This window comes from Peromyscus eremicus, chromosome 7, assembly GCF_949786415.1.
Source record: "Peromyscus eremicus chromosome 7, PerEre_H2_v1, whole genome shotgun sequence".
Taxonomy (NCBI): domain Eukaryota; kingdom Metazoa; phylum Chordata; class Mammalia; order Rodentia; family Cricetidae; genus Peromyscus; species Peromyscus eremicus.
In genome coordinates, this window is record NC_081422.1 from 11947086 (window position 1) to 11961604 (window position 14519).

The following is a 14519-nucleotide window of genomic DNA, read 5'->3' on the forward strand; positions in this document are numbered from 1 at the left end:
CATATGGCATGGATAGAGATTTATATTACAGTTTGATTATATAGTCCAAACGGACTTAGAAAGTTGACAGATGTCTTTCACCTGCTCAAACATAAAACAAAAAATTATCTCTAGCTGACTTGTGGACATTGTACATTCTACACTTGTGTTAATGCTGATATGTATATTACCTTTGGAAGTTTAGATGTTTTCAGAGCAAGGGGGCCAGACACCAATGAAAATGGGTGGCACAGATGACCCAGCCTCTTAGAATGCCTCTGTTGCAGTTTCCTCAGAGTTCAGCATTCAAAACAGCTTCAAGACTGCTGACTGAGATAGTCCAGCTTTACAGACTACTCCAGGTAGGATTTAAAATAAGCTGTGCACTTTCCCATTGCACAGAGACTGGACAACAAATAATACAGCTAACTCTCCCAGGACTTGACCATTATCCCAATTTTCTCAGGGTCTTCTAAAGATTTCAGCACCCCCAGACAACAGAAAGCAGTCTAGAGAACGCCCATATTCGCAAGAGGTGGGCTTGATAGCTTTTGGTCATTCAATGGGTTACAGATATTTGTCATCATTTAGGAAGGATGGTTACAAGTTGTTATTTTTTATGGTCAAGAAAAAAGCTAAACAAAGGAGTTAGATTCAAGGATCCCTTTCTGAAGGAAAAAAGGGAGATATAGTATAAAAATGAGCTAAAAGGGTAGATTGGTGAGTCTAATTTTGAACAATCACTAGTCTCAATTATTTTACATTGGTATGGATTTTTGTATATCGATACAAATATAAGATTATTTTTGTTAGAATAGATATTTCTACTCTTGTTTAAGGTATTGTACCTATGCAGCTCATTGAACAATGCAATGTAAATTTCTAGTCCTTGAAAGTTATTATTACAAACTATTTAGGATAATAAAGAAATGAAGGTTAATAGTCACCTATAACAATGAAACTTGTAGTCATGTTAGGTATGTTTTCAAGATCAGAGATACATTTTAAATAGAAAGTCTTCAAACACTTCAAAGGCCTGCAGACTATGGCATTTAAAATGTTTTGTTAACATAGGGCTTTTCATGACAATGAAACATGTATGCTCCTGGCAGCACTAGAGCTTTTCATGACAATGAAACATGTATGCTCCTGGCTGCACCAATTTACTCCAGATTATGGACATCAAAGAAACTCCATGTGGAGTTTGCTTTCAATGTGGCAAAACTAGCCATTTGGGCAATAAACTGCTCTTGTCTTGACTGCTGACAATATGATGTACAAAGTGTACAAACAGGACACAAAGGAAAAAGACTGTAGAACTTTGCCAAGATGAGGTGGGGGTGTCTTTCAAAATTTCTGCTTCATAAAAATGTCTGCCAGACATTCTGCAGGACACATAGGAAAGTGACTGCTGAACTTTGCCAAAACAAGGTGGGACAGTCCTTCAAAATTCCTGCTTCATAAAAAAGTCTGTCAGATATTCTAGGCCTGTAGGCTGAAGATGGATGCTCCAACATTACAAAGGAACCTTGGGTGACTATCCAGGCAGCCAGATGATTGTCATTTCCATAGGTTTGGAAGTGGCTTACATTGCACTTCCTGTTTACTCAGGTAATATTATAACCATCTGGGGGTCTTTGATGGAGTTGAAGACTAGGTAGTTATAGTTACAGTTTTCCTTACTTATGATAGAAGGTAAATTAGGTACAGAGCTTTGGACTCACCAAGATAGAATAAGTAATAAAGTATTTTTCCCAAATATGCCAAATACAAATGGACTGAACATTGTAAATGAAATTCATACCTGATAGTTGTTCTTATATATAGTTTTACTATGTTAGAGTTAAAACCTTTACTTTTTATTTAGGCAGAAAGGGAGAAATGTGGACTAATTCTTTTGTACACTATGAAGAAATGTCACTTGGATTTGTTTAATAAGCTAAATGGCCAATTGCTAGGCAGGATTTTAGGGGCAGAGAGAATGCTGGAAAGAAGGGCAGAGTCGCCAGCCAGATGGAGAGGAAGCAGCATGGACAGTACAGAGTAAAGGAAACAAATCCACAAGACAAAAAGTAGGTTGATTAAAATGGTTACCTATGGGACTGAAGTAGTGAAGGGAGAGCACTGCTCTAGAGCTTGGGAGTGTTGAGCAGACTTTCCTCTCCCCCCTGTTTTGGTCTGTTCCATAGGTTTTGCTTAGCTATCAAGATGAGCCTGGCATCATCACCTTCTCCAAACCTCAGGGTCAGCTACTAGTCTAGTCGCCAAAATACACATTTTAGTCACCATGAATTATTATAGAAGTATTAATAATATAAATACAATTTATTAATAATATTAGTGATTAGTGACCACCATTAATGCGACTACACATATTACACAGATTCTCTCATACAATCTCCACTAACACCCCACACACAAGAAACCATGACATCCACGCTAAGTGTCTCAAGCTTCTGAGGACAGGTTGAGTTGCAGTGTGGTCTGGACTTTCTTAATCACCATGAAAGGCTTATGTCAGGGAAGTTTGGTGAAGGCAGCATGCCATAGCCCTTCTCAGAAACCCACACTGTAAACTAACATCTTCATGGCTCTGAGAAGTTCTGTGGAAAAAGAATCGCTTTGCTGCGCATTTTGTAAGATTGAAGAAACAGTGATCAGCCTCCAGAGACATTTCTGACTCCATAAATCCTTGGTTAAAATTGAATTAATTAGCATGTTTCATTGTTAACATTGACTTAGGATGTGAAATGGACAGTGGGTATTGATCTTCCATGCACTCTACTCTCTTACTGTCCCTAGGGCCCTTGTAAGGATGTGACCAGCAGTTGGTCACCATGGCAAGAATGACAGCACCAAGTGGCTGTACCATGGAAGGACAGACAGAAGTGACGCTTTGCCATCATACCTAACGGAGTAGATCTAGTTTTCTCTATTCTCAGAACATTAAAAAGACTACTAGTTTATTTGTACAGCATGTCTTCTTGCACAAGTGTTCTGAAGCAACTAGCAAACAAAAAACCCTGGGAACTCTCCGCCCAGCTCACCATTGTAGTTGGGCAGCTATTGCCAGTGGGTACTTCTTATGAAATAGTGTGCCCCGACTCCTGTGTTATCACTACCAGATAAATTAAACACCCGAAGAAGCCATCATTTGATATTACTTATGAATTTCCCCCAAGGCATTTTTAAATATCTGTTCCTGATGGTCAAGCCAGCATACCTGTCTCCACTGGTCTCCATCTTCAGCTGGCTCTGGTAGGCATATGCTCCTGCTTCATCATAGCTACTCTGATTAGACCATGCTGCTTTTCCATTGACATGGAGCTTTGCAAGATCGCTTCGGAGCCTTTCATTCTCGTATTCCAGTTTGTTAATCGATGTGTACCGTGAATGCGTCTTGTCAGTGCAGTCCACACTCTAGGGAGTAAAACAAACCCCCGCTGAATGACCTCACACACGACACGTGCTTTCCACATGTTTGAACTCATACTCTGGGAAGGCCTTTTCATTTGAGCTAGGTGACATGGTTTTTGTGAACTCTTTGTTTCCCCAGAACATTTTAGATTTAATAAATTAATCAAAATATATTTTAAAAGACTTTCAATGGCTGCATTAAAGAGGTGTAAAATTTATTTAATCACTCCTGTTCTTCAAAATTGAGTCTGTTTCAAAATCATCAATGGCACTGTGACTTGCTCACAGACTTTCACTGGCATCCCTTTAGAACGTGGGAATAAACTGAATGGGTGTCTTCGAGGACCTCCCTGGGAAGTGCTACTCCCTCTCATTACTCTCCAACATTCGACATGCGGGCTGGAGAGATGGATCAGAGGTTATGAGCACTTGCTGCTCATCCAAAGGACCAGCATTCAGTTCACAGCACCCACATTGGGCATCTCACAACCTCCTATAACTGCAACTCCAGGGGATCTGATGCCCTTTTCTGGTCTCCAAGGGCTGTGAACCGTGAGGCGCGCACACACACACACACACACAAATAAATAAACAAACAAATAAATAAATCCTTAAAAGAATCTCACAAATTCCCACCAATAGACTAATGGTCTTATTTATTACACTCCCAATTGAATATTAGTATTTGTTAGATTTGCTAATGGTAAATAAACACCCATCTTCATCACTGAAGTTGAATATGTTTTCCTTCTCTTTTGGCAATTTTCACTCTGTGTTCTCAGTTGCTTCTTGTATTCTTTGGTCATATTCCCACTGAGGAATTTCTGCTTACTAATATCGGCATATTTTTTAACAGTAGAGGCCGCAATCCAATGTTTCTCCCTTTGGTGAAAGTATGGTGTGTGTGGTTTTTAAAAAGATACTTTTAAAGTTTTAATTGTGGTATGTGGCATGTTTTATCTGGAAAGGGACTTTGAGTTTCGTTGTTTTAATTTAATGAAACGTCATCTTTTCCTTGTGCCTTCCTCTTTGCCTCACATCCAATTTTCTTTTTTTTTTTAAAGAGCTATTAAATATTTACTTCTACTTTCTTATGTTTGTTTTATGATTTCATTATTTCACATTCAATTCTTTAGCTTATTCTGAGTTAATTTTGCTATAAAAGTAGAAGAGACAGTAAAAATAATAAATTCTTCCAATTATTCCAATCGCATATTGATTAAAGTATCATGCCCCGCTGCTGGGTGATGTAACAAATCACATGATGACCCTATGTGGACTGGGCCTGGAATCTGGACTGTTTGCTGCATTGATCTTGCAGTTGAAGCAGAGTCAACCCTGCATATCTGGAGCCATGTCGTTTCATAGTAGAGATTTGCTACCTGGTACATTAATGCACCACCTCAGAATGTAAAATGAAACATATTTAAATTACAAAAATTAAAAAAAATACAAGCTTTAAAAAGAGGCTTAGAGATTTCTCAGGCTGTTTTAATTAAACACTGTAGGAAGTTTCCAGGGCAGGTGTGTGTGTGTGTGTGTGTGTGTGTGTGTGTGTGTGTGTGTATGCACTCTTCTTTCTCAAAGCTTTGTAGGATAGACTCTAATCTCACATAGCAAGTTGTGGGAAAGCTGTGTGTGACACTCTATTATCCACCTCGATCCTTCCAGTCCTGTGAGTTGACCATCCCAAGCTGCATTGTGGCTGACGGGACAACAGAAGGGTAGAAGGGCAATACCTTAGCACGAAATGCTTGGCTTGGGCAACCCCTCGCTTTTGAAGCTCCAAACATTTGGGATTCAAGGCCTAGAAAACTAAATGATTGGAGCTTAGGCATTTCTTTTTGAAATCCCTAGACTCCCAAGCTTTGAGAACCATTCACATAGAATAACACTCAACATTGCTCCCAGCTTTCTCACATTTTTTGAATAGCTTGCATAATGATAATCATTCATACCATCAGTTAATATCAACACTGAAAATAAGCTTATAAATACAACTATGCAATATGTACATATAAGCTATTAAAATGATTACTTGTTTTGTGTCAAAGGCTAGCTACATCTACTTACTGTTTTCTTGCATACTATGATAGTTTAGGAAATGCAGAGGAAGGTCTGAATTCTGGCTGAAGACTCAGGAGGGCATCCAGTCGGCTCACTGAGACCTGGAGAAACTTGGCCACTCTGTGGCTGACCCAGCCAATCCTTCTCCACAGCTAGAGGAAGCTGCCCACAGGGCAGTGGTACACAAAGCGCTTCCCCACCACTGCCCAGGCGTCTTAGATCAACTTTTTCTCCTCAATGGAAGGACGCAAGGAGCTTCAGAATTAGGCAACCAGGAGCATTCTCAACTCTGTATTTATTTAGATAGGACCAATCTCAGGATCAGAAATTTCCTGTCTAGAAAGGAAATTCCGGGGCTGGAGTTATAGCTCAGTGAGTGGTTAAGAGCACTTGCTCTTGCAGAGGATCCAGGTTTGGCCCCACTATGCACATGGCAACTCATAACTATCCCTAATCTTAACTCCAGTTCCAGGGTATCAGACACCCTCTGACTTCTGCAGGCAATGCATGCATGCGGTACGCAGATATACATGCAGGTAAAAAAAAGAAAAAGAAAAAACAACTACTATTTTAATATCACCCAAATATCACAAATATTAGGAGGCTGAAAATAATGATGTATATATTTTGTTTTTTTATACCTAGGGTGAAATTTCAGCTCTAATCATTCAATTTTATATTTGTATATTCTAGTAATTGCTGAAATAATTATCTGATTATGGGATTTTTTGTATTTACAGAATTTTAATACATAAAAGTAGAGTTTTCTTCATTTCATAAAATTTGAAAAGAGTAACAAAGTAAAATAAACAGGAATAAGAAATTGACAAACTCTAATAATAAATTAAATAGGGTGCTAAAGAGAGGGCCCTGGCTGGTCTTCCAGAGGACTCAAGTTCAATTCCCAGCAACCATATAGTGGCTCACAATCATTTGTAACACCAGTCGCAGGAGATCTGATGTTCTATTCAGGCCTCCACAGGCACAGCATACATGTGTTCCACAGGCACAGCACACATGTGTTCCACAGGCACAGCACACATGTGGTCCACAGTCACAGCACACACTTGTGGTCCACAATCACAGCACACACTTGTGGTCCACAATCACAGCACACACTTGTGGTCCACAGTCACAGCACACATGTGGTCCACAGGCACAGCACACATGTGGTCCACAGACATAGATGAAGGCAAAATAATCAGACACAAAATAAAAATAAAGTTTAAAATTTTAAAAAATAAATGAAGTAATAGTACCCTCAAAGCCATTCTTTATACATGTCAATAAAATAAACTTGTGAGTCATAATTAAAACAAATGGAAGAGAATGTGTTCAACCACCCAAGCCCAAGAGTAAGAAAGGAAACTAAAACCAGAACTGGGCACAACAGTTCACATCTGGAACTCTGACACACAGGAGGCTGATGTAGGAGCTCAAGGCCAGACTTGGATAAATAGTTCGACCCTGTCTCAAACAAGAAAACCTGACAATAACACTTGGCATATGGGAGATGAATAAAGCTGCTGGCTCTGAGTAACTTCAGTAATGAGGAAACAAATGGAAATGAGCATGTTTCCTAAAAAGATACAAATGACCTTAGAAAAAATAGAGGCTTGAATAAGCCAAGAGGAAGAGGCAAAGGGAGCTCCTTCGTGTCCAGGCTGACATGTCTCATTGTTTGCTTCACCTTTCCTAATTATGCTGTTCCTAACCCCTAGTCAGAACAGGGTCTCCACAGAGGCAGTGGGCCCAGAGTGAACACCCAGCAAAAGGAAAAGGAAAACCTGCCTCCTGAGGATCATGGGATGAGTCAGACCTGGGAACCACAGCACCCTGAGACAAAGCACTGGTGTGAGGCACTCTTCTGCCCAGGAACACCAAAGACTGTCTCAGACCAGCGGAGAAAGAAGAGGAGAGAGGGAGGGAAAGAGGGAGGGACCGGGGGTGGGGTGGGGTGGGTTATGTGTGTGCAGAAGCCTCCTGCACTGAGGTTAGAGGGAGCATGGCCCTGAGGACATGTTTGGGACTTCTAGCCTCCTCCCAGAGCCCTGCTGTTCTAAGCAAACACACTGTGACATCAAGCCAATTTAGAACTGGGAAGAATATCCCAGGAACCCAAATTTGGATGAAAACTGGGAAATACATCAACCACAGTCTCTACACATCACCAAATGCAAGGGGGAGACTCACTCAGTGTCGTCTCTGCTGCAAAGGCCCTGGCAAGCTCTAGCAGCTGCATTTCACAATGGGCAGAAAGGACGACACAGGATCATGAATTGAAAACAAATTTACATCCAGCAAACCTCCAAAAGTGAGACATTCATAGTCATAAACTAGAAAGTTTGCCAGCAAGTACTGCCATGCCTCTCCTGGAGGTCCTGGCAAGGGCGTTGTGACAATGATGAGATTGGGGTGAGCACAGGAAAAGAGGAGAGAGCCAGAGAGCTAAACTCCATTAGCAAAGTTCCTTCTAGAACGGGAGTTCCCAACCTGTGGATCGTGACCCCTTGGAAGGTCAAATGACCCTTTCACAGGGGTTGCCTTAGACCATTGGAAATGTCAGATATTTACATTACAATTCATAACAGTAGCAAAGTTACAGTTATGAAGTAGCAGTGAAATGATTTTAGGTTGGGGGTCACCACAACATGAGGAACTGTATTAAAGGGTCACGCATTAGGAAAGTTTTGAAACACTGCTCTAGAAGGAATAAAATAACCTTCTTCTATATTGGCAATTAGCTGCTTTATGTGGTAAAAAGCAAGCTATTCCATTTATAACAGTGACAAGAATTGTAAATAACTTGGGAAATAATTTTAAAGAAAGGAAACAGGAACTATTCAAAGAAAATTGTATTATTGGGAAATGTGTTATAAAGAAATGGGGAATCATGCTATATCTTATTATAATAAAGGCGTTGTCTTCAAAGTTAATACAAAACCAAATTCAATTCCAGATAGAATGCACAGGAAATTATAAGAACAAATCCGGTGTACTGAGCATGTCTACATGAAAATTTTAACTGAGATATTACACATTGCATTTCAAAGTACAATTTAAATGGATTGAACAATTGGATGGAAAATATAAAACTTCTGAAAAAATACAAAAGCATATTCATATGTGTGGAAAACCCTATTACCAAAAAAGGAAGCTCCAAATATATCCATAAAGAGAGGGTGATTTTTGGCAAGTCAAAGTTTAAAACTTCTTGTATCACAAAAATATAAAGTTACAGAAAATACTTTGAAAATGCTTCTATAAATTGACAAGTAAAAGAAAACTAACATCAGAGAAAATATGCATAAAGTGTGTCTAATTCATATTGTTACAAACTGTCAGCTACGGCAGGAAACTGATGCGTGTCTATTGGCAGGGAATGGAATCAAAGTGCTGTTGGAAAAGTTACTGTAGCAACAGTACTGGCAACAAGAAAGCACAGTGCTGCAAAAGAGGCAGGCTGTGATAATGATATTAACATTAAAACACACATGTCCCGTGAGCATGGCTCCTCCCCCAGAAAGCTGCTCCAAGATGGACGTGTTGGGAGTTTCATGATCTATTTATCCAGGTGAAAATACAAAAACAGAGTCAAATACACTAGGACTAAAATACTTATGAAAAACAGTCTAATACATTTTGATATATCAACACCATGGAATATTACACAACTATTATAAAGGGTAGACTATGTTTCAGCCAGTTGGTGTGGAAAGGCATTTTGGAGCAAACAAAAATAAGACTCATAGAAGTGTGGCATGTAGAGGTATGTGAACCTAGGTTTTAAAAAATAATTATATGTATCTCTGTGTACCTCTGTGTGTATATATGTGTGCCTTATATGTACAGGAGCCTGAGGGGATCAGAGGATGACATCATATACCCTGGAACCGAACTTGGCAGGTCATTGTGAGCTGCCATCTCGGGGTGGGGAACTGAATCAGATCTATACAAGAGCAGCAAATGCTCTGAAATTCTGAGCCATCCCCTCTATCCCTGTCACCCTTGATTGTTTTTTTTAAATGATAAAATCCCCAAATAAGCATATATGTGTGTATGGTATGTAAATATACAAAGTGGTAGATACAAACCGAGGAATCATTGTATCTGCCTGGCACACGGGACGAGATGTGGAAGAAGGGCATGGAGAGGCAGAAGCAAGGAAAACGTGTGCTCTGAAGTCACCTGAATGCACATTATGGTTAATTCATAGACAATTATGTGCAGTTTAGATGAGTGTAAAGTTTCCTAGGACTTGCTGACTTGTACTGCTGTCCACACACACACATGGCTGGAGGTCAGCTCTGGGCAACGCTTGAGTTTCACATCTATGTTGTAGGAGACTCCGTCTCCCACCTTATCTGTGGGAATGATCAGGAAAAAGCCATTGTTTGCTGCCACAGAGCCTTCTGCTGCCCAAGTGGGGCTAGAGAAAGGGGTGTGGGTAATTAGCAGCTGCTTTTATATATCTTTGTGCGTTTTAGTTCTTAAAAAACCAAATAATATAAGTGAACAAAGCTAAAAGCCTAAGGAGCAGAGTGAAGCCCCTCAGCAGGGCTCTGGTGACCTAGGAGGTGTGCAGACAAACACTTGGCAGCCGCTTCAGCTTGTGTCCCATGCTAGGGAAGGAAAAGGCGGAGATGACGGGCAGGTTTTTAATGTAGCAGGTAGGGAGACTTTTTTATCTTCCCTTTTTATCCATCTGTGCTGCAGTCACAGGGTCCACAACCACGCTCAGGGAAGACGGGAGAGTGCTTCCAGGTGCTTCTCCTGTCTTCGTGCTGGAATACGGACTCGTGTGAGAACAGGTGCACAACATGATAGAAATACAACATTGGCTTCAGAAGGGGCCCGGCCGAGGCCTCAGGCAGCTTAGATAACCATGATACCCAAATTTTCCTATCTTACCCTTTCTGTTCCTTGAACAGTTAAAAAAAAAAAGGTAGGATTTTCTCTGAGTGACTATAAGAAAAGATAACAAGTAATGCTAATATGTCAATATTTCAACCAACGAAAGTTCTTTAAAACCAACTGTTGACGGCCACGTTAGACAACGGGAATCGAGAGGCTTGGAGCCGTTTCACTTGTTTGCGAGACTAGGTCGAGCCAGGGGCTAATTCTTTATTCAGTCAACAGTATTGAACGCTTGCTTTGTACGGGATGTCCTGAGCTGATGGCTATGCCAACTTCCTGCTTGTCATCCAGTTGAAAGGGACAAGTCACAAAACAAGTCAGAGCCAAATACGAACCAAGTAAGGACGGGCCAAATCGTTCTGATTCGGGTTTGCGGACTGAGCATAAGGTTGGCACTGAAGTTGGGCCGTCTAGGATATAGGGTTTGGGGATTAAAAGTCACGAAACTGCATGTTTTGCATGTCTGGGAAGTGATTAGAACTGAGCCCTAAACAAGTGTCCCAGCCTGGGCAAGCCACCCCGGGAAGGCAGCACCCAGCTCTGGCGCGCATGCTCAGTGACCACACAGAGGGTCAGCCCTGGCCAGACAACCCCCTCCTAGGAGTTCAGTTCGGGGAATGAATTCAGCGCATTACCAAGTACCGTGCAGGGTCCAAGTCTCCCATCATCCCTTTCAGGTGTGTGTTTTCTGTTCGGACTGCTTTGTATCTCATATCCGAGACCTGAAAGATTAGTAGATAAGAGGCACGCGTGAAATTCACGGCGGAACTCGTCATTTTGTTCATTAGCTCTGTCCCGTGGGTGCAAAGCCCTTTCTGTGGTGGCGAAAGGGAACCATTCATCAGGTTCCCTCTCCTGGCCTCTCTTCCTGTGTGAGCAGTGCTGGATTTAAACACTTAAATAACGATTTACCTTTTCCCAACAAGTCCGAAATTCCATTTCTCATGTATAGGAACTACAGCCAGAAGAGCCACAATTTTAAAGCCCTTCTTGAGGAGACTGCTCATTACGCTTCTTAACGCCCGATTAACTTTTACAGTAAGCAGTATATGGCTTAATTTGTTCCTTCTGGTGTTTTGGCTGCGTTTCCTTGCCTGCCTATGACTTCATTTTGTACCTTTCTTTTTTCTTTCCCTGATTTCTACCTGAAGGTTGGGAGACCAGATGTGTGCCTCTATTCCTGGCCTGCTCCTTTGTATAGCTAAGGCTCATTTTTTTGTTTTTATAAAACTCTCGCTTTATAAAGATTTACTTTTGTAAGTTATAGAATATATGTTCATTGACAAAATCTAGGAAACATGGCCATATGAAAATGAAAATGAGTCTCAATCGCGTGCAGCTGCCCACTCTGCCAGCTGCGTATCCTCTGCCCGTGCAGCGCCCTGTCGCCATTTTCCTGGGTATGGTACAAACTGGTCAGTCTAAAGCCTGTGACTGGATGGAGGCCTACTCTTTCCAGTTTTTGTAAATACACATGATTTAACTGCTCTTGTGCAGATTGTCTTGGTTCATGTTTTGTGCGCCTAGATTTAGAATGAAAAGGCCATAAAGTCCATGCTGTCAAAGCAGGCTACAAATTTGATTATTCATAAGAGAGCGGGGAAAGACTAAATAGGGAGGGAGGGTGTGCATGAGCATCCCTTAACGGATGAACCTCACAATCTCTGCTCGTCTCTGAGGACAAGCTGTGTGCTGGATGGATGTTTAGTCTGCAGCCTCCATGTTTAAAACACTAATGGCAGTCTATTAAATGTGTGTGGGGGGGGGTGTGGGGGAAGTGTTAGTGGAAAGGGCCTATTGAAAACACCGGCAAAGGAAGCAGGGTACATGTGATCTGAGAAGACAGCTGCAGGAGAATGCCGGCGTGGGACTGATCACCCTAGCATGCCCTGTCTTTAGTTTCTTTGATGATGCTTTGTGGTACGGCACAGGATTTTATGAGGCACCGCAAAGCATCTCTGACACCAAGTCTCAGACACTGACCCGAGCACCCAAGGCTCTTGACAGAGGAGGAGGAGGGTTAGGACTGAGCCTGAGTCAGCCCTGGAGAGTGCTTTCCTGCATGCATACCTGTTGCTTTGTTAACATTTTTTCTTTTATTTCTAATTCTATCTTTAGCTGTCTTTCCAGAAGGGCAGCTTTCTTCATGACAGTTGCTATAGTGATCTCCTTCTGCTGAAGCTCCTGGGTGAGGTTGGAGATCTCATTCCTCATGCGTTCCTGTTCGGAGCATCGGTCTTCCTCCTGGTAGAGCTGGCTTCTCATCTGCAGTGAGAGTGACCCAGAGACATGAACCCCCTCACTCACGGAGCAGCTGCAGCTTGTGCTGGACTCCCTCAGTCCTCCTGCCCTAAGAGGTCTGCGGTCCATGGCACCCCCTTTCTGACCTGTGCTGACGGACAAGCACCTCACTAAGTTCACAGTTTCCTCCCAACCCCCAAAGTCCACTGCTTTCTTGTCATGTGTAAAGTGTCACTAAGGACTCAGCTTTGCTACAGACTTGACAGAAATTGTTACTTTGTTTTGTTTTTGAGGCAGGGTCTACCTCCACAGCCCAGACTGTCCATTATCTTTGGATCCTCATGCCTTGGCCTCTGAAGTTCTGGGATTATGGGTGTACACCACCAAGTCTGGCCATCAGGACCTTCTTATGGAGGAAAAAAAAAGGACCTATGAAGGGTGAGCACCTTGCTCAAATCATACAAGAGTAAGTGTCAGATTTGAGAGTAGAACTCACAGTTCTCGGCTTTAAAGTTTTAAAAAAGGAAACAAAGTGTACATCCCACTGTGCCAGCTGTGACTCCACACTGCATCTGAGAACCACTGAGTAACTAAGCACATGGTGTCGGTTAGAATGTCTTCCTGGCTTCTCATGACCCCTCGGAGTCATCTTCACTCACCTTCTCCAAACAGGACCTGTGGGACCTGGACGCCTCACCACCCGCAACTTTCCAAATCTAGCCCAGTTCACCCTCTGGGATCTTCGGTTCTCTATTCCTGTTACTCCCACCTTGGTCACACTCCCCAGCATCATTTTAAAGAGTACCCCCAGCTTCTCACTCTTGGGAGTCACAGATAAAGTACACAGGGAGCCCTCTTGTGGAACACACACATGTGGGGCAGGTGGAGAAAAAGAAACATAGTCACAGCACAGGGTAGAAACTGAAGTTTGAGGAATGCCCTGGAGGGTGCCTAGCCCAGCTGAGAGGTGGGGGAGGGGGGCTTGTATCAGGATAGTCTTCCCCAAATCCTGAAGGGTAGATGGAAGCCAGAAAGCCAGGAGGAAACTCCCAGGCAAACAATGCAGCAGGGTGGGCCAGAGAGCTGTGTTCACTGAGGGAGCCTGGAGTGTTTTGATCATCTGTGTGCCAAGAAATAAGGCCAGAGAGGGAAACCAAGAAAATCCACGGAGACATACATGAATATACTCAGACACTTGGAAGGTGAGAAGTGACTTTTCTATACTTCCTCTTTGAAAACCCAGTGTATATCTCTAAAGGAGTAAGGGCTCTTTTTCTGTCCTCTCTCCCCCCAGAACACCTTTACAATGTCTTCACGATCACTTCTTCCACATCACCAAATAGTCAGGCAGAATTCCAATGTCAAATTGTCCCTATCTCCAATGCTCTTCAAGTTTGTGAAACTGAGTTAGGAGCTCACCACACCCATCTGGCCCTCTCTTTCCACTCTGCTCTCTCTTCGTGCATGTCTGGTCTCTTCATCCAATCCCATGATCTCATGTTCCAGTTCCAGTCCTCATGAAAGGCAGTCACTTCCAAACCTGTGCCCCATTCAGAGTGGGTTGCACACTGGGATGGCCAGGATTTAGGACAGACACCCAGGGAAAGATGACCTAAAGCAGGGGGTAGCTGTGTCCAGAGGCCAATGTGCAGCAGCCTAGGCTAGGCACCACCCACTCCTTATCTGGTCCTGCTCTGATTACTAAGACTAGAAATGTGACTTAGAAATAACATGGTCTCAACTTTGCCATTCAGCAAATAGGAACCAGGGGTGTGTTATCCAGCTCGCCAAAACAAGAGCCTCGGTGGCGAGACCTAACCCCAGAATACGTGATGGATCTCTTTAAATTACATTTGTTTGTGTGTTCATGTGCATGCTACAGCACCCATGTGGAGGTC

General features: G+C 42.4%; 1 protein-coding gene across 4 annotated transcripts in view; it reads right to left on the bottom strand.

The window, feature by feature from the left end:
• Nucleotides 1-14519, bottom strand: part of Deup1 (deuterosome assembly protein 1) — a 69507-nt gene that overhangs the window by 11451 nt on the left and 43537 nt on the right. For 2 of the 4 annotated variants that reach the window (XM_059267353.1, XM_059267355.1), the window contains exons 10-12: nt 12451-12645; nt 11016-11102; nt 3203-3399 (exon numbers count right to left, since the gene is read on the bottom strand). In XM_059267353.1, coding sequence (XP_059123336.1) covers nt 3203-3399; nt 11016-11102; nt 12451-12645 — 479 coding nt within the window. Of the gene's footprint in view, nt 1-3202; nt 3400-10107; nt 10248-11015; nt 11103-12450; nt 12646-14519 lie in introns of those variants that run through there. The other 2 variants (XM_059267356.1, XM_059267357.1) reach the window with 2 other exon arrangements.